General features: G+C 40.2%; 1 protein-coding gene across 5 annotated transcripts in view; it reads right to left on the minus strand.

The window, feature by feature from the left end:
- Positions 1-22170, minus strand: part of CFHR5 (complement factor H related 5) — a 41821-nt gene that overhangs the window by 10704 nt on the left and 8947 nt on the right. For 4 of the 5 annotated variants that reach the window (XM_055418983.2, XM_055418982.2, XM_055418981.2 and 1 more), the window contains 5 exons: positions 19318-19494; positions 17380-17556; positions 15043-15225; positions 14743-14922; positions 840-1016 (listed from right to left, as the gene is read on the minus strand). In XM_055418983.2, coding sequence (XP_055274958.2) covers positions 840-1016; positions 14743-14922; positions 15043-15225; positions 17380-17556; positions 19318-19494 — 894 coding nt within the window. The remainder of the gene's footprint in view (positions 1-839; positions 1017-14742; positions 14923-15042; positions 15226-17379; positions 17557-19317; positions 19495-22170) is intronic. The other variant, XM_088845230.1, reaches the window with a different exon arrangement.

The raw sequence follows: 22170 nt of genomic DNA on the forward strand, positions 1-22170 counted from the left end.
CTTTTAAATATTACTTATTTGTGGTTATGAAAGTGATCTATAGGGTCTTAACACTGGGACTGTAACAGTGAACTATAGCTGGTTCATTTAAGTAAACATTCCACAGGCATATAACAAGTTCTTGAAACTCTCAGAACAATATTCACTTCCTAATATAAAAAAATTAAAATATGTTGAAAAATAAAATATTTAATACAAATGAAAAATTTTACTTTAGACAAATTATAGTTAACTTATCTGCTTAAAATCATTATTTAAATTTAATTATATATTCAAATATTTTTCTCCTTCACAATTTCTAATGCCATCATACCCAGAAAGTTTTTAAGGTTTTTATTGAATTTTTTACAATATTGCTTCTGTTTTATGTTTTGGTTTCTTGGCCCTGAGGCATGCGGGATCTTAGATCCTGGACTGGGTTAGGAACCCATATCCCTAGCCTTGGAAAGCAAAATCTTAATCTCTGCACCACTAGGTAAGTCCCAGCCATCATACTCTTTCGTTAGGAGTTAGTATTCCATCATGCATATTTGATATGATCTCTTTCGAAATGAGTCTTTAAGTGGTAAATTCTTAGTCCGTCCTACGTTTCAAATTTTCTTTATTCCGTAATCATTAATGAGTATAATCTTGGTGTATAGAAAAACTGGCCACCAGTTACCTTCTCTGAGCGCCTGCCAGGCTCCTCTGTCCATGGTTATGAGCAGTTTCTAACTTTACCTTCCAATTTTATGATGATAAATCACAGTAAACAATTTAATTTAAAAGCATGTTAATTTCAAGAGCATTTTTCTGGTGAAGAAGCAAAGGATCCACAAACTCTTTCAAACACATCTTACCTAGGCAGTCTGGTTCAGGGTCCCACTTCCCGTCGATGCAGACTGTTTGTAAGTACGTACTCTTCCCAGCACATTTGTAACTTACTCTGGCATTGTGATTAAATTCATACATATATGGACTTAACTGTCCTCGTGCATAAAACCTTGGTTTTTCACACCTCTTAAGTTGGTTTGTTGCTATTAAAAAAGGAAGATATCCATACACAATAAGACTAAGAAACAGAAACTAAGCAATGTTTCAATAAAATATCTGAAATATTTATGGTATCATTAAATTATGCTTGATGCATTTAAGTATCATCCTATGAAATTATTCTTCATTTCATTACATGAGGTAGGCTGTGCTGTCAAAAAAAAGTAAAAGAAAGCAAAAAACTATAGCCTGTGTTTGAACGACAAAAAAATGTATCAGAAAGTCTTTTGGGAAATGAGAGTGCAAGATGGGTTGCTTAGGTCCAGGGCTTTGACTGAAGGTCAGTCCTCACGTAGCTACGTTCAGTCTAATGCTTAAAGGCAAGAAAAGGTACCCACTAAATCATGGTGAAGAAATATTTTCAAAGCATTCAAGTAATAAAAAGAGGTGATGCACGAATAAGTCTGTAGCAGTATCGTATTAATAAAGAGAGATAAATCTGGATGTTACTTGAGGTTCAATTATTCCCGCATTTCAGAAGCTTAGCAAAGACCCCGAGTCAGTAAGTCAGAGCACGTGCCGGGGAGAGCTTCCCTGATATGACTCTTTGTTGCTGTTCAGTCACCAAGTCGCGTCTGACTCTTTTTAACCCCATGGAGGGCCGCACGCCAGCCCTCCCCTGTGGACCCTCAAAACTCGCACTTCTGAAAGGTCTCTTGCTTGTGGAGGTGGTTTGTAGTATTACACTTCCCCTGCTTTTGTCCACAAATACATAGATTGCTATGGGACCTTCCCCTTCGTGTGTCAAAGATGGAATAATGAGACATGGAGGGCTCTGCTTCTTTCTGCTGATAAGTCCTTTTTCTCCATTAATTCCTGCTTTAAATGTCCCCCAAGTGATGCTGCTGATTGGAGGTCCGTGTCCCACTTCTACATGATTGGCGACCATGAGCGCATACAGTTTGCACCTTCCTGGGGGTGGGAGGCAGTTCCTCTCAGTGGGTCATCGCGGAGGGCCAGTGACCAGGGGTCTGTCAGACTCAAAGGGGATCAGCAGCTAACCCCGGGAGTTTTCATCCCCAGGAGTAAGGGGGCCAGCTGATGATCCAGAAGCCAAGGAAATGGGGAAGGAGTGGCCCTGGGCAATCTACTTTAGAATCTGAAAGAGCAGCAACAGAGAATCTGCTAGTCTTTAAAGTTCAAAAGTAAAGACTTTATGAGATTGTTGGAAATGGAACAAAGGAGGCCAGGATCTGACTTTGCTGGGCTTCCCTAGTGGCTCAGCAGTAGAGTCTATCTGCAATGCAGGAGACTTGGGTTCAGTCCCTGGGTTGGTAAGATCCCCTGGAGGAGGAAATGGCAACCCACTCTGGTATTCTTGTCTGAGAAATCCCAAGGACAGGGGAGCCTGGCGGGCTCAAAGAGTCATGGGGTCACAGAATTAGATACTACTAGGCAACTGACTTTGTCAGGAAAAAAACTGGCAAATGCTTAGGCATTGTGGCCGAAAGTCCAGAGACTGCTGGGATGCAAGGGAATAGAGCAGACAGACCGAAAGAAAAACTTGGAATAAAGCTTATGACTTCCGTGGAGGAAACATGTAAGCAAACTAATCTGAAAATCTGGGGTAGAGGAAATTAGGAAAACAGGAAGAGCAGAGATCAGGCCTGGGTCCTGGTCTCTCTTTCCCTAAGAGAAGACTCCAAACACCCCAGAATGTGCTGTAACTCAGGCTACATAATTATTATTTTAGTTCTTACTTTGGGACCACACAGAGGTATTTTCCAGGCTGATGCAATGAAATAAAAAAAAGATCAAATAGTAATTATTTATAGAAATGCTCAGCTGCTCAGTTGTGCCTGTCCCTTTGCAACCCTAACCCTATAGACTGTAGCCCTCCAGGCTCCTCTGTCCATGGGATTTCCCAGGAAGAATACTGGAGTGGGTTGCCATTTCCTTCTCCAAGGGATCATCCTGACCCAGGGATTGAACTGGCATCTCTTAAGTCATTGGCATGCAAATTCTTTACCACTAGCACCACCTTGGAAGCCCATTTATAGAAATAAAAAAAATCCAAATTTATTCTGAGAACTAATATAGGAATTCAGCAAGGTTGCTGAAAAGAAAATTGACATAAAAATTCTGTTATTATCTTGCATATAAAAGTATAATGCTTCAAATATATAAGATAATAAAAGGTCCTATTTACCAATAAAATCTCTAAGAGACTGGGGCAGAAACGTATGCAGAAAATGGTACTAATGAGAAATCTGTAAAACATATGTCGAAGCTTAACATAAGAGCTGAATGCACAGGTTGCTGTATTCAGCTAAAAGGTCAAGTAAAGCTTTACAGATGACTGTGAGAAACCCTATGTCTGTGAGAAAGCCTAGACTAACGGAAAGGAGGGTCCGGGGGTGTGATATAAGACAGAAGGCTGGCACCACATGGACCCCACCCTAGAGGAGGCGCCTCTGCAATGCCAACTAAAAGCTATTGTGAAAGAGTTCCTGACACATAGTCTTCAGTTCAGTTCGGTTCAGTCGCTCAGTCGTGTCCGACTCTCCGCGACCCCATGAATCACAGCACGCCAGGCCTCCCTGTCCATCACCAACTCCCGGAGTTCACTCAAACTCATGTCCAGAGAGTCAGTGATGCCATCCAGCCATCTCATTCTCTGTCGTCCCCTTCTCCCGCCCCCAACCTTTCCCAGCATCAGAGTCTTTTCCAGTGAGTCAACTCGTCGCATGAGGTGGCCAAAGTATTGCAGTTTCAGCTTTAGCATCAGTCCTTCCAATGAACACCCAGGATCGATCTCCCTTAGAATGGACTGGTTGGATCTCCTTGCAGTACAAGGAACTCTCAAGAGTCTTCTCCAACACCACAGTTCAAAAGCATCAATTCTTCGGCAATCAGCTTTCTTCACAGTCCAACTCTCACATCCATACATGACCACGGGAAAAACCATAGCCTTGACTAGATGGACCTTTGCTGGCAAAGTAATGTCTCTGCTTTTTAATATATTATCAAGGTTGGTCATAACTTTCCTTCCAAGGAGTAAGCGTCTTTTAATTTCATGGCTGCAACGGGAGGAACAAGATGGCGGAGGAATAGGACAGCGAGACCACTCTCTCCTCCACAAATTCATCAAAAGAACATTTGAACGCGGAGTAAAGTCCACAAAACAACTTCTGAATGCTGGCAGAAGACGTCAGGCACCCAGAAAAGCAGCCCATTGTCTTCGAAAGGAGGTAGGAAAAAACATAAAAGATAAAAAGCGAGACAAAAGAAGTAGAGACGGAGCTCCATCTCGGGAAGGGAGGCTTTAAAAAGAGAGAAGTTTCCAAACACCAGGAAACAATCTCACTGGTGAATCTGTGGTGAGCCTTGGAAGCTCAGAGGGCCACATAACCCTCTTTTTTTTTTTTAAGATTTTTTAAAAACCCACAGATTACCCGCCAAACGGTAACTCCCAGCGGAGAAGCAGCGCAGATGCCTGCATACGCCATTAGCAAGCGGGGGCTGGGCAGGGAGGAGCCGGCTGAACTGCTTAGAGAGAGGACTGGGCTTGAATGCCACGAGAACAATTTGAGAGAACTGGGGAGAGCAAAGCAGACTGTGGGATAGCTTTCCCACGAAAAGGCAGAAAGCTCTAACCCAAGACTCGGCCAGCCCCGCTCACAGAATAAAGGACTGAGCAGAGCGAGCCGGCTGCGGTCGGCCCATCCCCCATCCCCCGCCGAGACAGGCAGGGAGCGCAGCCAGAGCCGGAGCGGGCAACCGCGGCCCCAGAAAGGCATCTGATACAAACTGAAGACAGGCTTGTTGCTAATCAGGACTTCTTGGGCTCGGGCCGGTCGATATCCCCCTGAGAAGGTGCGCCAGTTGTATACCCAGAAAACTGAGTGGCGGGGACTGGGGAGGCAATAAGTCGCAGAGACAGCACTTGCCAAACACCTGGTCCCCTGAGCTGCTCGGACGGGGAAGGCACAAAACGCAGGCCCAACCAAGTCTGCGCCTTTGTGGAGTACCCGAGAACCTGAACTTGAGCCGCTCAGACCTGGGAAGTGCATACAACCCGGCGCCGGCCTCGGACAGTTCCCGGCAGAGCAACCTAGAGCCTGTGCAGTGTAGACTGGGACAGCACATGCGCTGTGAGCGAGGGCAAACCCAGTGTGGCTGAGACACTACGAGCACTCCCCACAGACGCCAGAGATATTCGTCTGCAGCGTTCCTCCCTTCCCAGAACAGGACTGAACAACTGAGCCTTAAAAAGTGTCCACCCACCCCCTAGTATCAGGGTGGAAATTAGACACTGAAGAGACCAGCAAATAGAAGCTAAAACAGAGGGATCCACCTTGGAAATGACAGATAGAGACGTCTAGAGGCTACTCCAAGAATAAGACCAAAAACCAGAGGCAAGAGGCTTAAGCCTGAATCCTGAGAACACCAGAGAACTCCTGACTCCAGGGAACATTAATCGATAGGAGCTCATCATATGTCTCCATACCTACACTAAAACCAAGCACCACCCAAGGGTCAACAAGTTCCAGAGCAAGACATACCACACAAATTCTCCAGTAACACAGGAAACTAGCCCTGAGCTTCAATATACAGGCTGCCCAAAGTCACTCCAAACCCACTGACATCTCATAACTCATTACTGGACACTTCATTGCACTCCAGAGAGAACAAATCCAGCTCCACCCACCAGAACACCGACACAAGCTTCCGTAACCAGGGAACCTTGACAAGTCACCTGTCCAACCCCACACACAACGAGGAAACTACATAATAAAGAGAACTCCACAAACGGCCAGAAGAGGGAAAGGCCACCCCAAGCAAAGCATTATAAGCAAGATGAAGAGGCAGAGAAATACCCAGCAAGTAAAGGAACAAGATAAATGCCCATCAACACAAACAAAAGAGGAAAATATAGGGAATCTACCTGATAAAGAATTTCGAATTTTGATGGTGAAAATGATTCAAAATCTTGAAAGCAAAATGGAGTTACAGATAAATAACCTGGAGAAAAAGATTGAGAAGATGGAAGAAAGGTTTAATAAGGACTTAGAGGAAATAAAAAAGAGTCAATATACAATGAATAATGCAATAGATGAGATCAGAAACACTCTGGAAGGAACAAACAGTAGAATAACAGAGGCAGAAGACAGGATAAGCGAGTTAGAAGATAGAATTGTAGAAATAAATGAAACAGAGAGGAAAAAAGAAAAACAAATTAAAAGAAATGAGAACAATATTAGAGACCTCTGGGACAATGTTAAATGCTCCAACATTCGAATCATAGGAATCCCAGAAGAAGAAGACAAAAAGAAAGACCATGAAAGAATACTTGAGGAGATAAAAGTTGAAAACTTCCCTAAAATGGGGAAAGAAATAATCACCCAAGTCCAAGAAACCCAGAGAGTCCCCAACAGGATAAACCCAAGGCGAAATACTCCAAGACACATATTAATCAAATTAACAAAGATCAAACACAAAGAACAAATATTAAAAGCAGCAAGGGAAAAACAGCAAATAACACACAAGGGGATTCCCATAAGGATAACAGCCGATCTTTCAACAGAAACTCTTCAGGCCAGGAGGGAATGGCAAGACATACTTAAAGTGATGAAAGAAAATAACCTACAGCCCAGACTACTGTACCCAGCAAGGATCTCATTCAAATATGAAGGAGAAATCAAAAGCTTTACAGACAAGCAAAAGCTGAGAGAATTCAGCATTACCAAACCAGCTCTCCAACAAATGCTAAAGGATCTTTTCTAGACAGGAAACACAGAAAGGGTGTATAAACTCGAACCCAAAGCAATAAAGAAAATGGCTACGGGATCATACTTATCAATAATTACCTTAAACGTAAATGGGTTGAATGCCCCAACCAAAAGACAAAGGCTGGCTGAATGGATACAAAAACAAGACCCCCATATATGTTGTCTGCAAGAGACCCACCTCAAAACGAGGGACACACACAGACTGAAAGTGAAGGGCTGGAAAAAGATATTCCATGCAAATAGAGACCAAAAGAAAGCAGGAGTAGCAATACTCATATCAGATAAAATAGACTTTAAAACAAAGGCTGTGAAAAGAGACAAAAAAGGAAACTACATAATGATCAAAGGATCAATCCAAGATGAAGATATAACAATTATAAATATTTATGCACCCAACATAGGAGCACCGCAATATGTAAGACAATTACTAACAAGTATGAAAGGGGAAATTAACAATAATGCAATAATAGTGGGAGATTTTAATACCCCACTTACATCTATGGATAGATCAACTAAACAGAAAATTAACAAGGAAACACAAACTTTAAATGATACAATAGACCAGTTAGACCTAATAGATATCTATAGGACATTTCACCCCAAAACAATGAATTTCACCTTTTTCTCAAGCGCACACGGAACCTTTTCCAGGATAGATCACATCCTGGGCCATAAATCTAGCCTTGGTAAATTCAAAAAAGTTGAAATCATTCCATGCATTTTTTCTGATCACAATGCAGTAAGATTAGATCTCAATTACAAGAGAAAAACTATCAAAAATGCCAACATATGGAGGCTGAACAACACGCTGCTGAATAATGAACAAATTATAGAAGAAATCAAAAGAGAAATCAAAATATGCATAGAAATGAATGAAAATGAAAACACAACAACCCAAAACCTCTGGGACACTGTAAAAGCAGTGTTAAGGGGGAAGTTCATAGCAATACAGGCACACATCAAGAAACAAGAAAAAAGTCAACTAAATAACCTAACTCTACATCTAAAGCAACTAGAAAAGGAAGAAATGAAGAACCCCAGGGTCAGTAGAAGGAAAGAAATTGTAAAAATTAGGGCAGAGATAAATGCAAAAGAAACAAAAGAGACCATAGCAAAAATCAACAAAGCCAAAAGCTGGTTCTTTGAGAAGGTAAATACAATTGACAAACCACTAGCCAGACTCATCAAAAAACAAAGGGAGAAGAACCAAATCAATAAAATTAGAAATGAAAATGGAGAGATCACAACCGACAACACAGAAATACAAAGGATTATTAGAGAATACTATCAGCAATTATATGTCAATAAAATGAATAACTTGGAAGAAATGGACAAATTCCTAGAAAAGTACACCTTGCCAAAACTGAACCAGGAAGAAATAGAAAATCTGAACAGACCCATCACAAGCACTAGAGGATGTAATCCGGAATCTTCCAGCAAACAAAAGCCCAGGTCCAGACGGCTTCATAGCCGAATTCTACCAAAAATTTAGAGAAGAGCTAACACCTATTCTACTCAAACTCTTCCAGAAAATTGCTGAGGAAGGGAAACTTCCAAACTCATTCTATGAGGCCACCATCACCCTAATCCCAAAACCTGGTAAAGATCCCACAAAAAAAGAAAACTACAGGCCAATATCACTGATGAACATAGATGCAAAAATCCTTAACAAAATTCTAGCAATCAGAATCCAACAACATATTAAGAAGATCATACATCATGACCAAGTGGGCTTTATCCCAGGAATGCAAGGATTCTTCAATATCCGCAAATCAATCAACGTAATACACCACATTAACAAACTGAAAAATAAAAATCATATGATTATCTCAATAGATGCAGAGAAAGCCTTAGACAAAATTCAACATCCATTTATGATAAAAACCCTCCAGAAAGTGGGAATAGAAGGGACATACCTCAACATAATAAAAGCTATATATGACAAACCCACAGCAAACATTATCCTCAATGGTGAAAAACTGAAAGCATTTCCCCTAAAGTCAGGAACAAGACAAGGGTGCCCACTCTCACCACTACTCTTCAACATAGTTCTGGAAGTTTTGGCTACAGCAATCAGAGCAGAAAAAGACATAAAAGGAATACAAATTGGAAAAGAAAAAGTAAAACTTTCACTGTTCGCTGATGACATGATCCTCTACACAGAAAACCCTAGAGACTCTACCAGAAAACTACTAGAGCTAATCAATGATTACAGTAATGTTGCAGGATATAAAATCAACACACAGAAATCCCTTGCATTCCTATACACTAATAATGAGAAAATAGAAAGAGAAATTAAGGAAACTATTCCATTCACTGTTGCAACGAAAAGAATTAAATACTTAGGAATATATCTACCTAAGGAAACGAAAGACTTGTACATAGAAAACTATAAAACACTACTGAAAGCAATCAAAGAGGACACTAATAGATGGAGAAATATACCATGCTCATGGATTGGAAGAATAAATATTGTAAAAATGAGTATACTACCCAAAGTAATTTATACATTCAATGCAATCCCTATCAAGCTACCAACGATATTTTTCACAGAACTAGAACAAATAATCTCACAATTTGTATGGAAATACAAAAAACCTCGAATAGCCAAAGCAATTTTGAGGAAGAAAAATGGAACTGGGGGAATTAACCTGCCGGACTTCAGGCTCTACTACAAAGCCACAGTCATCAAGACAGTATGGTACTGGCATCAAGACAGAAATATAGATCAATGGAACAAAATAGAAAGCCCAGGATAAATCCACGCACCTATGGACACCTCATCTTTGACAAAGGAGGCAAGAATATAAAATGGAGAAAAGACAGTCTCTTTAACAAGTGGTGCTGGGAAAACTGGTCAGCCACTTGTAAAAGAATGAAACTAGAGCACTTCCTAACACCATACACAAAAATAAACTCAAAATGGATTAGAGAGCTAAATGTAAGACCAGAAACTATAAAACTCCTAGAGGAGAACGTAGGCAAAACACTCTCCGACATAAATCACAGCAGGATCCTCCATGACCCACCTCCCAGAATATTGGAAATAAAAGCAAAAATAAACAAATGGGACCTAATTAAAATCAAAAGCTTCTGCACAGCAAAGGAAACTATAAGTAAGGTGAAAAGACAGCCTTCAGAATGGGAGAAAATAATAGCAAATGAAGCAACTGATAAAGGATTAATCTCCAAAATAGACAAGCAGCTCCTGCAGCTCAATTCCAGAAAAATAAATGACCCAATCAAAAAATGGGCCAAAGAACTAAACAGACATTTCTCCAAAGAAGACATAAAGATGGCTAACAAACATGAAAAAATGCTCAACATCCCTCATAATCAGAGAGATGCAAATCAAAACCACAATGAGATACCATTTCACACCTGTCAGAATGGCTGCTATCCAAAAGTCTACATGCAATAAATGCTGGAGAGGATGTGGAGAGAAAGGAACCCTCTTACACTGTTGGTGGCAATGCAAACTAGTACAGCCACTATGGAGAACAGTGTGGAGATTCCTCAAAAAACTGGAAATAGAACTGCCATATGATCCAGCAATCGCACTCCTGGGCATACACACCGAGGAAACCAGAATTGAAAGAGACACATGTACTCCTATGTTCATTGCAGCACTGTTTATAATAGCCAGGACATGGAAGCAACCTAGATGTCCATTTGCAGATGAATGGATAAGAAAGCTTTGGTACATATACACAATGGAGTATTACTCAGCCATTAAAAAGAATACATTTGAATCAGTTCTAATGAGGTGGATGAAACTGGAGCCTATTATACAGAGTGAAGTAAGCCAGAAAGAAAAACACCAATACAGCATACTAACGCATATATATGGAATTTAGAAAGATGCAAATGATAACCCTGTATACGAGACAGCAAAAGAGACACAGATGTATAGAACAGTCTTTGGGACTCTGTGGGAGAGGGTGAGGGTGGGATGATTTGGGAGAATGACATTGAAACACGTATGTTGTCATATGTGAAATGAATCACTAGTTCAGGGTCAACGCATGTTATAGGATGCTCGGGGCTGGCATGCGGGGATGACCCAGAGGGAGGATAAAGGGAGGAGGGAGGTGGGAGGGGGGTTCAGGAGGAGGAACTTATGTAAACCTGGGGCGAATTCATGTCAATGTATGGCAAAACCAACCAATATAATATTGTAAAATAATTTGCCTCCAATAAAAAATAAATTAATTACAAAAAAAATAAAAATAAAAACATGAGAAAAAAAAAATAAAGTTAGGTTTGAATTCAGCTAGTGAAGTTAAGCTTATATATATGAATCTGTTTCTCATCTTGAATAATTTTCTGTGTATTTCTAGCCAATAGCATTTCATGTTATTGAGCTTTTATTTTCATTTTTATCAAATTATCTCTTAAATTTTTTTCTGTATTAGTTTCACCAAAGGATTGTGGTTGGGAGTCCTCATACAATGTATTTAACTATAAAGCAAAATAAAAATCCTATGTTATGTACTGAAAAAATAAAAAAAATAAAAATAATTTCATGGCTGCAATCAGCATCTGCAGTGATTTTGGAGCCCAAAAAAATAAAGTCTGACACTGTTTCCACTGTTTTTCCATTTCCCATGAAGTGATGGGACCAGATGCCATGATCTTTGTTTTCTGAATGTTAAGCTTCAAGTCAACCTTTTCACTCTCCTCTTTCACTTTCATCAAGGCTTTTGAGTTCCTCTTCATTTTCTGCCATAAGGGTGGTGTCATCTGCATATCTGAGATTATTGATATTTCTCCCACCAATCTTGATTCCAGCTTGTGCTTCTTCCAGCCCAGCGTTCCTCATGATGTACTCTGCATATAAGTTAAATAAGCAAGATGACAATATACAGCCTTGACGTACTCCTTTTCCTATTTGGAACCAGTCTGTTGTTCCATGTACAGTTCTAACTGTTGCTTCCTGACCTGCATACAGGGTTCTCAAGAGGCAGGTCAGGCGGTCTGGTATGCCCATCTCTTTCAGAATTTTCCACAGTTTATGGTGATCCACACAGTCAAAGGCTTTGGCATAATCAATGAAGCAGAAATAGATGGTTTTCTGGAACTCTCTTGCTTTCTCCATGATCCAGCGGATGTTGGCAATTTGATCTCTGATGCCTCTGCCTTTTCTAAAACCTGCTTGAACATCTGGGAGTTCACGGTTCACATATTGCTGAAGCCTGGCTTGGAGAATTTTGAGCATGACTTTACTAGCATGTGAGATGAGTGCAATTGTGTGGTAGTTTGAGCATTCTTTGGCATTGCCTTTCTTTGGGATTGGAATGAAGACTGACCTTTTCCAGTCCTGTGGCCACTGCTGAGTTTTCCAAATTTTCTGGCGTATTGAGTGCAGCACTTTCACAGCATCATCTTTCAAGATTTGAAATAGCTCAACTGGAATTCCATCACCACCACTAGATTTGTTCATAGTGATGCTTTCTAAGGCCCACTTGACTTCACATTCCAAGATGTCTGGCTCTAGGTCAGTGATCACGTTATCATGACTATCTTGGTCGTGAAGATCTTTTTTGTACAGTTCTTCTGTGTATTCTTGCCACCTCTTCTTAATATCTTCTGCTTCAGTTAGGTCCATACCATTCCTGTCCTTTATCGAGCCCATCTTTGCATGAAATGTTCCATTGGAATCTCTAATTTTCTTGAAGAGATCTCTTGTTTTTCCTATTCTGTTGTTTTCCTCTATTTCTTTGCATTGACCACTGAGGAAGGCTTTCTTATCTCTCCTTGCTATTCTTTGGAACTCTGCATTCAGATGCTTATATCTTTCCTTTTCTCCTTTGCTTTTCGCTTCTCTTCTTTTCACAGCTATTTGTAAGGCCTCCTCAGACAGCCATTTCGCTCTTTTGCATTTCTTTTCCATGGGGATGGTCTTGGTCCCTATCTCCTGTACAATGTCACGAACCTCCGTCCAGAGTTCATCAGGCACTCTATCAATCAGATCTAGTCCCTTAAATCTATTTCCCACTTCCACTGTATAATCATAAGGGATTTGATTGAGGTCATATCTGAATGGTCTAGTGGTTTTCCCTACCTTCTTCAATTTAAGTCTGAATTTGGCAATAAGGAGTTCATAATCTGAGCCACAGTCAGCTCCTGGTCTTGTTTTTGCTAACTGTATACAGCTTCTCCATCTTTGGCTGCAAAGAATATAATCAATCTGATTTCGCTGTTGACCATCTGGTGATGTCCATGTGTAGAGTCTTCTCTTGTGTTGTTGGAAGAGGGTGTTTGCTATGACCAGTGCGTTCTCTTGACAAAACTCTATTAGCCTTTGCCCTGCTTCATTCTGTGCTCCAAGGCCAAATTTGCCTGTTACTCCAGGTTTTTCTTGACTTCCTACTTTTGCATTCCAGTCCCCTATAATGAAAAGGACATCTTTTTTGGGTGTTAGTTCTAAAAGGTCTTGTAGGTCTTCATAGAACTGTTCAACTTGGGCTTCTTCAGTGTTACTGGTTGGGGCATAGGCCTGGATTACTGTAATATTGAATGGTTTGCCTTGGAAACGAACAGAAATCATTCTGTCGTTTTTAAGATGGCATCCAAGTACTGCATTTCGGACTCTTTTGTTGACCATGATGGCTACTCCATTTCTCTAGGGGATTCCTGCCCACAGTAGTAGATATAATGGTCACCTGAGTTAAATTCACCCATTCCAGTCCATTTTAGTTCACTGATTTCTAGAATGTTGACGTTCACTCTTGCCATCTCCTGTTTGACCACTTCCAATTTGCCTTGATTCATGGACCTAACATTCCAGGTTCCTATGCAATATTGCTCTTTACAGCACCGGACCTTGCTTCTGTCATTGGTCACATCCACAACTGGGTATTGGTTTTGTTTTTGCTCCATCCCTTTATTCCTTCTAGAGTTACTTCTCCACTGATCTCCAGTAGCATACTGGGCACCTACCGACCTGGGGAATTCCTCATTCAGTATCCTATCATTTTGCCCTTTGATACTGTTCATGGGGTTCTCAAGGCAAGCATACTCAAGTGGTTTGCCAAGTCCGACTCTTAAGATGCTTTAAATTTGTGCAAACTGAAGTGGTTACCAAGGCTCTGAATTAGGCACTGGCTCCATGCACATGGGCCCTGCTATTCTGCTACCTTATAATCTAAACAGGAAGACAAGTGTCTTAGGAACAAGACATGGAATAAACGTTATACAATAAACGCACAGGCAGATAGCAGAGTTATCTGAATAGTTTTACATGTGATTCAAATGGAGAAAGACATTTCAGGAAGAGAGTAAAGAGGGAGGAGAGGCACAGAGCTTTCAGCAAACACGGATGTGAAAGTTTGCAGCTGGAAGGTTCGTATGTAGGGGACTTATGGACCCTTCTCTCTGTCGTTACACTGCATCCGGAGTCACACTTTAAAGCTCCACCGCAGTTGACGTAAGACAGACAGGACCCCACTGCGCAGGCGCGCTGTCATTTACTCGGCCAGTCCTCTTCGGCTCTGCAGTCTCCCAGCTCCTTGCCCTCCTCCACTTACTAACTGTTCTTACCTGCCCACTCAATGCCGAGCCCTGCATGCCAGCTGTGCCACTATACTTTTCAAGGTACTCTGTTGTTGTCTTTTTAAAAGAAAGAAAGCATGGCTTTCCCGAAGCCTAAAAAAGTAATCTGTCTGCATAGCTTCATCACGTGCTGAAGGGGGGATGGAGCAGCAGATGGCTGGAAAAAGCAGTCTGGGATTCATATAAAGCAGAGGTTGCAAAAGTTCTTGATACACAGATACTAAGTGTCTCAGTAATTTTGCACAATATTCGTAGATCAAGGGAAATCCTTAACCATTCAGTTTATTAAGTAATTAAGAGCAAGCAACAAGTGTTTTACGTCCTAATAATTTAATATCTGGTGGGCACCAGCATGTGCTGGTATATTTATTGATTTTAAAAAGTTATAAGCAATCAAATACAAAATGGAGAAACATATACTCACCAACACACTTAGGAAGCTCGGTCCATATTCCATCAATACATGCAACTGTAGCATTTCCAATCATTGTATATGCATTTCTGCAGCTTAGCACCACTGAGGCTCCGTGTCGATAGGGAGCGACAGATGGCTGGCTATAGCCATTCTCAAGCTGAGGCATAAATCCACATGCTTTCCCTGGTTCTAAGAAAAGGTCATGAAAAATATGCTTACCTTTAAAATATTTTATCTTTTTACATATGTATTTATACATACAGACAAAGTAAAAGTAACTGTCCTGTTTAAACGTGAATATCTATTTACCAACACACGTGGGCAGAGTTGTCCATTCTCCATCCATACATTGTATTTTCTTAGGCCCCTTCATTACAAAATTAGGGTTGCAATCATATTCCACCATTTCATTGTGTTCATATTTTTCTTGCTTTATGTATTTCATTTTTCCATTGGGCAGTTGAGGAGGTTGACCACAGGATCGCACTTGCCCTAACACAAAATAAACTGTGTAAATAATGCTTTCAGTTCAGTTCAGTCGCTCAGTCGTGTCCGACTCTCTGCGACCCCATGAATCACAGCACGTCAGGCCTCCCTGTCCATCACCAACTCCCGGAGTTCACTCAAACTCATGTCCATTGAGTTGGTGATGCCATCCAGCCATCTCATTCTTAAATAGTCTTAAATATTGCAAATTATGGAGTTCCAATTTTGTTTGGTCTAGAACTAAATAACATTTATACTACGTTCTTATTTTTTTCAGGTTTGTTTTTACAGTGTATATAGGGTATTGACTATTCTCTTTCTCAAATTTTGAGTTTTTAGTAAGAATAATTCTGAATAAATTAAACAAGAAAAATGCATAATGAACACATATACTGATCATCTAGATGTATAAATGTTACATTTTACACAATTTGCTGTTTTTAATTTTTTGTGAAGTAATTTAAAATAAATTATAAACAGTGAGATTTTACTTCTAAATTCTTCAGAATCCCTATATAAGAAATAAGAACATTTACTTACACTTATAGAATATCATTGGAGAAGGAAATGGCAACCTACTCCAGTGTTCTTGCCTAGAGAATCCCAGGGATGGTGGAGCCTGGTGGGCTTCCGTCTATGGGGTCACACAGAGTCGGACACGACTGAAGTGACTTAGCAGCAGCACAGAATATCATATTACATTTCTTCAAACTAGCAATAGTTTTTACTATAATCTTATAATCTTTCTATATCCAAATATCCTGGTTGTCCTCAAATACCAGTATATTGCAAGTTATTTATTATAGAACCAGGCTATTACATAAATAAATATCAGGTATGTGCTTTGATATACACATACAATTTATGACATAATATTTATAAACACCTGGGCTTCCAGGTGGCTCAGTGGTAAAGAATTCGCCTCCCAAGCAGGAGCTGTGGGTTTGATCTCTAGGTCAGGAAGATTCCCCTGGAGTAGGAAATGAAAACCCACTCCAGTATTCTTGCCTGGGGAATCTGATGGACAGAGGAGCCTGGTGAGCTACAGTCCATGGGGTCGCAAAGAGTCAGACATGACTTAGCAACTAAACAGCAGCATAAACACTTAAAATAATTTGATCAAAAACTTGATGAAAATAATGTTGTCTGAAGCAAGTAACAAATTGTCATTGTTTTATATCGAGTAAACCATTTTTACAATGATTTGATTATTCTCTTAATAAAAATATAGCAAGGACCAAGCAATATTTTTTAAATTATATTTTTAACAAGACTAAGGAGAAAAACCTCATGTGACGAGTTGACTCACTAGAAAAGAGTCTGTATCATGCGTCAAACCTGGACTCATGATACAGACTCTTTTCCAGTGAGTCAACTCGTCGCATGAGGTTTTTCTCCTTAGTCTTGTTAAAAATATAATTTAAAAAATATTGCTTGGTCCTTGCTATATTTTATTAAGAGAATAATCAAATCATTGTAAAAATGGTTTACTCGATATAAAACAAGCTTGGGGCTGGTGCACGGGGATGACATGGAGGGAGGATATGGGGAGGAGGGAGGTGGGAGGGGGGTTCGGGAGAGAGAGCACATGTACACCCAGGGCGGATTCATGTCAATGTGTGACAAAACCAACCAATATATTAATGTAAGGTAATTTGCCTCCAATAAAATAAATTAAAAAAAAAAGAAAAGGGTCTGATGCTGGGAGGGGTTGGGGGTGGGAGGAGACAGGGACGACAGAGAATGAGATGGCTGGATGGCATTACCGACTCAATGGACATGAGTTTGCGTGAACTCCGGGAGTTGGTGATGGACAGGGAGGCCTGGCGTGCTGTGGTTCATGGGGTCACAGAGAGTTGGACACGACTGAGTGACTGAACTGAACTGAACTGAAGGAGAAAAAACACTAGCACTTGTTAACTGCAGCTACAATATTTTGATCTTTAAAACCCCTTTATATACTTCAAAACACGAGGGAGAATTACCCCTTGACAAAAATGATTTAAACAAGCTATGCAACTCAATTACTATGGTCTATCGCCCCTCCTCCTTCTGTATTTTTTGCAGTTTGTCAGATTACAAATACAAGAGCCAATAAAATACATGGATTTAATATAAAAATCTAACTCTTATTTCATCAATCCTAAAATAAACACTGACCTTTGCATGTTGGAAAATTCGGTGACCATCCAAATTGGTAGCATTGAACTGAATCCGGCCCAACCCTTTTAAGTCTTTGTCTGCAGGAAAATTTCAGCACATCTCCAACTTTGTATTTTTCTTGTTTTGGATAAGCATCTACGTTTGCTTCTAAAAATGGAAGATGACATTCTGTTTCTAAAAGTAGAATTAAAGTAAATGAATATATTGAAATAATCATTGCAAAAATGAAGTTAGCATTTTCTTTGTAAAAATAAGATTCAGGGAGCTTCACATACAGAGCAGCATATATTCTTGCCTTTTAAAAGATTTATATTCAAGAAGTATGTGTAAGACCCTTTAGAAAACTAGTCAGTTGAACATCCAGGTAAAATTTTGTATAAGAGTCTCTTCAGGATTGTTATAGACAAGTTCTGAGAAGTTACCTATAAATTATTAATATTTACTTTGTTTAGTTAACAATAAAAACTTAACTTTTATAATTTATTTATAGAATAGGAATAGTGTTCACAGTCAAAGTATGTGAAAATCCATCTTTTGAGAAATAAAAATTAAAATACAACATATTCCACTACACTTTCACATAAAAGATGATAATTATGTTAAAAAGTAGATAGCTGGAGTGCCTGAATAAAACCTGAGTTTGAGTGAACTCCGGAAGTTGGTGATAGAGAGGGAGGCCTGGCGTGCTGTGATTCATGGGGTTGCAAAGAGTCAGACACAACTGAGCGACTGAACTGAACTGAACTGAATTCATTCTAAGCAGGAGGGAATATTAAAATGCAATTCTTAATTTTATAAATAAGGAACTAAATATCAAAAATTTGAAAAGCACATGTCTAAGTAGCCTCTAGGTTTTCTGAATCTTTCCATTATACCCTGTATAATGTAAAATATTGTATCACTTGTTAAATATTAACAGAAACCTCATCCTGGTGTCTCAGACAATGAAGAGTCTGCCTACAATGCGGGAGGCCTGAGTTCGATCCCTGGGTCGGGAAGATCCCCTGGAGAAGATGGCAACCCACTCCAGTACCCCTGCCTGGAAAATCTCATGGACAGAGGAACCTGGTAGGCTACAGTCCATGGGGTCACAAAGAGTCAGACACGACTGAGTGACTTCAATTTCACTTTCACTTTCAATTCAATAAAGCCAGGAGACCAGCAGTTTCTCATGCTCCAAGCAGATAGCAGAGCCCAACAGGAAGAAGAAAGGCTCTTCTTTCCTGCAAGGACTCAGCCAATGCAAAACCACTACATAGCCCTCCCGCTTCCTTCTTCTCTATAAAAAAATTATTTTTCTCTTGCCATGCAGGGACTTGCATGTGACTCTTCATGGTTGCAGACCCCAAGCTGAAACTCTGCTGATCCCAAATAAGCTCATTGCTGGAAAAATAACTGACGTCCATTTATTTCAGGTCAACCTACTATGTATACAAAAATGAAGACATTGTGAAAACCTGATTCAGTTAGAAATGGATATATAAATGAATATAAGTGTGTGTCTTTCTCTTTTAGCCTTCTGTTCATTTATAAGATTCTATATTGAAATTCACATGTGAAAATATAAGTGACAATCAAGACAAAATAAGCACTTTTCAATAGATCAGGCACACATCAAAAAAGTACAGTGGAATATCTTCTAATTAATAATCTCAGAAATATTATTTAATCTACCCAGTTTCATGTATTGTTATTGGCAATTTAATGGAATTCTCCATTCCATTCCAGTCCATGGAATCCTCCAGGCCAGAATACTGGAGTGGGTAGCCTTCCCTTCTCCAGGGGATCTTCTCAACGCAGGGATCAAACTCAGGTCTCCCGCTTTGCAGGTGGATTCTTTACCAGTGGAGCTATCAGGGAAACTCTTTCTACAAAGCCTACTAAAAAGAAACCTATCCATCATTGTTTTTATTTTTTAGAGAAGCAAGTACTTACCACGGCATATGGGCAAATGGGACCAGCCGTCTTCACCACACACAATGGAGCCTGTGGTGCGTCCATCTTGGTTTTCATACCCCGTGTGGCATTCGTAGTTCAGCCTGTCATTGAGCTGAAACCACGTGACATCATTCCTGACTCTGGCATTCACTAATACCGGCTTGTCACAGGACTCTGGGGCAAATTAAAAATCAAAATTTTATTTCTACTTCCAAGCACACAACAAGCCAACACTGACCTTTAATGATCGTTATGTTCTGATAAATAAATGACCTTATAGAAAATACCAGTAATAATAATTTAATAAAACTTGGTTTTAGTTACATTTTCTTTATATGTCATTTCTGGGTAAGTTGTTGTTTAAAATATATATTTTATATTATGTATTATATTTTATATATTTATATAAAAATATGTTTATATTTTATATTATATGTAAATATATAAATAATATATAATGATTATAATATATTATACATTATTGTGTATTATATAATTATAATTAAATTATATTATTATATAATATTATATATTATATAGTAAATATATATATATGGGCTTCCCAGGAGGTGCTAGTGGCAAAGAACTTGCCTACTCATATTGGAGACTAAGAGATGCAGGTTCGATTCCTAGTTCAGGAAGATCCCTGGAAGAGGGCATGGCAACCCACTCCAGTATTCTTGCCTGGAGAATCCCATGGACAAAGGTACCTTGTAGGCTACAGTCCCTAGGATCCCAAAGAGTCGGATATGACTGAAGCAACTTAGCACATATATATGTAGTTCTGAACTGTGGTGCTGGAGAAGACTCTTGAGAGTCCCTTGGACTGCAAGGAGATCCAAGCAGTCCATTCTAAAGGAGATCAATCCTGGGTGTTCATTCGAAGGACTGATGCTAAAGCTGAAACTCCAATACTTTGGCCACCTCATGCGACGAGTTGACTCACTGGAAAAGAGTCTAATGCTGGGAGGGATTGGGGGTGGGAGGAGACGGGGACGACAGAGAATGAGATGGCTGGATGGCATCACCAACTCGGTGGACATGTGTTTGAGTGAACTCTGGGAGTTGGTGATGGACCAGGAGGCCTGGTGTGCTATGATTCATGGGGTTGCAAAGAGTCGGACACGACTGAGCGACTGAACTGAACTGAACTGATCAGCTATAGTATATATTCTAATGAAAGTGAAAGTCAAGTCGGAGTCGTGTCCAACCCTTTGCGACCCCATGGACTGTAGCCTACCAGGCTCCTCCATTCATGGGATTTTCCAGGCAAGAGTCCTGGAGTGGGTTGCCATTTCCTTCCCCAGGGTATCTTCCCGACCCAGGGATCAAACCTGAGTCTCCCGCATTGTCAACAGACGCTTTACCATCTGAGCTACCACGGAAGTCCATGGGGAAGGAACCTCAAAATTATTAGACCAGTTCTTATATGGTAATTGGCATACTGATCTCTTCCCCCTCAGGACAAAAAGGAAGGTCCCGATTTTCACTACTCTGGAATGTCAGCAAATGACCCTAGAGAGAAGTCCCTAAATCTTGCTGGAGGTACACACTGCTTCTAACTTCCAAGGTGTCTTTCCTATTTAATCATCCTTTAACTAAATCTGCCAGTGGTCTTTGTTCAGAAAGCCTGGACCACACCGCAATGTGAAACTGTTCATGGGAAACTGTCTTCTAATACCATGTGTATGGATGTGAGAGTTGGACTGTGAAGAAAGCTGAAGAATTGATGCTTTTGAACTGTGGTGTTGGAGAAGACTCTTGAGAGTCCCTTGGACTGCAAGGAGATCCAAGCAGTCCATTCTAAAGGAGATCAATCCTGGGTGTTCATTGGAAGGTCTGATGCTAAAGCTGAAACTCCAATACTTTGGCCACCTCATGCGAAGAGTTGGCTCACTGGAAGAGTCTGATGCTGGGGGGGGATTGGGGGCAGGAGGAGAAGGGGACGACAGAGAATGAGATGGCTGGATGGAATCACCGACTCGACGGACATGAGTTTGAGTGAACTCCAGGAGTTGGTGATGGACAGGGAGGCCTGGCGTGCTGTGATTCATGGGGTCGCAGAGAGTCAGTCACGACTGAGCGACTGAACTGAACTGAACTGAATGAACTTACTGAAGTAGAAAAATCTTGTAGAAGAATGTAAACAGTGTAAATTCAGAAAATTATTACAAAATCAACACACCTCTATAATTACCCTCCAGGTGAAAAAATAAAGTATTACTCACATTTTCAAAGTCTTCTATGACCCCTTCCAATCACTAACCCCCTTTCCTGACTTCAAACACCTTGAAATAATTTCACCTATTTGAAACTTTATGTAATTTTTTAACTTTATTTTTTTACATTTGCTAGCATCAGTGGAAATGGCAACCCACTCCAGTGTTCTTGCCTGGAGAATCCCAGGGACGGGGGAGCCTGGTGGGCTGCCGTCTATGGGGTCACACAGAGTCGGACACGACTGAAGTGACTTAGCAGCAGCAGCAGCAGCATCAGTGTCGTTTTTTTGATTAGCTCCAGTTTATTCCATTATTTTATTGCTTTAATGTATCCAATTTCTAAAAGTTAATACACATTTACAGAAGAGGAGCAGCCAGTGGTAACTTGTTCTTCTGATACAATTACTAAAAAGTAAAAACTATTTACGTGCACATTCCTTTCTTCATTGTCAAATTCTCTAAAAACCACTGTTACCTAAATAAGTCAAAAGTGGCCCCTGTGTTGTCTGCTTCTTCATCCCTGGTTGATCATTCACAAAGAGAGCTGGCACCAAATGCAAATTTTACACATCCAGTTGCTTAAAATAAATTTCATATTTATTTTATAAAGATATAAGAATAATATAAGCAT

Source organism: Moschus berezovskii, chromosome 17 (genome assembly GCF_049115385.1).
Source record: "Moschus berezovskii isolate FMDL1 chromosome 17, NW_MosBer_1.0, whole genome shotgun sequence".
In the NCBI taxonomy this organism is placed as follows: Eukaryota; Metazoa; Chordata; class Mammalia; order Artiodactyla; family Moschidae; genus Moschus; species Moschus berezovskii.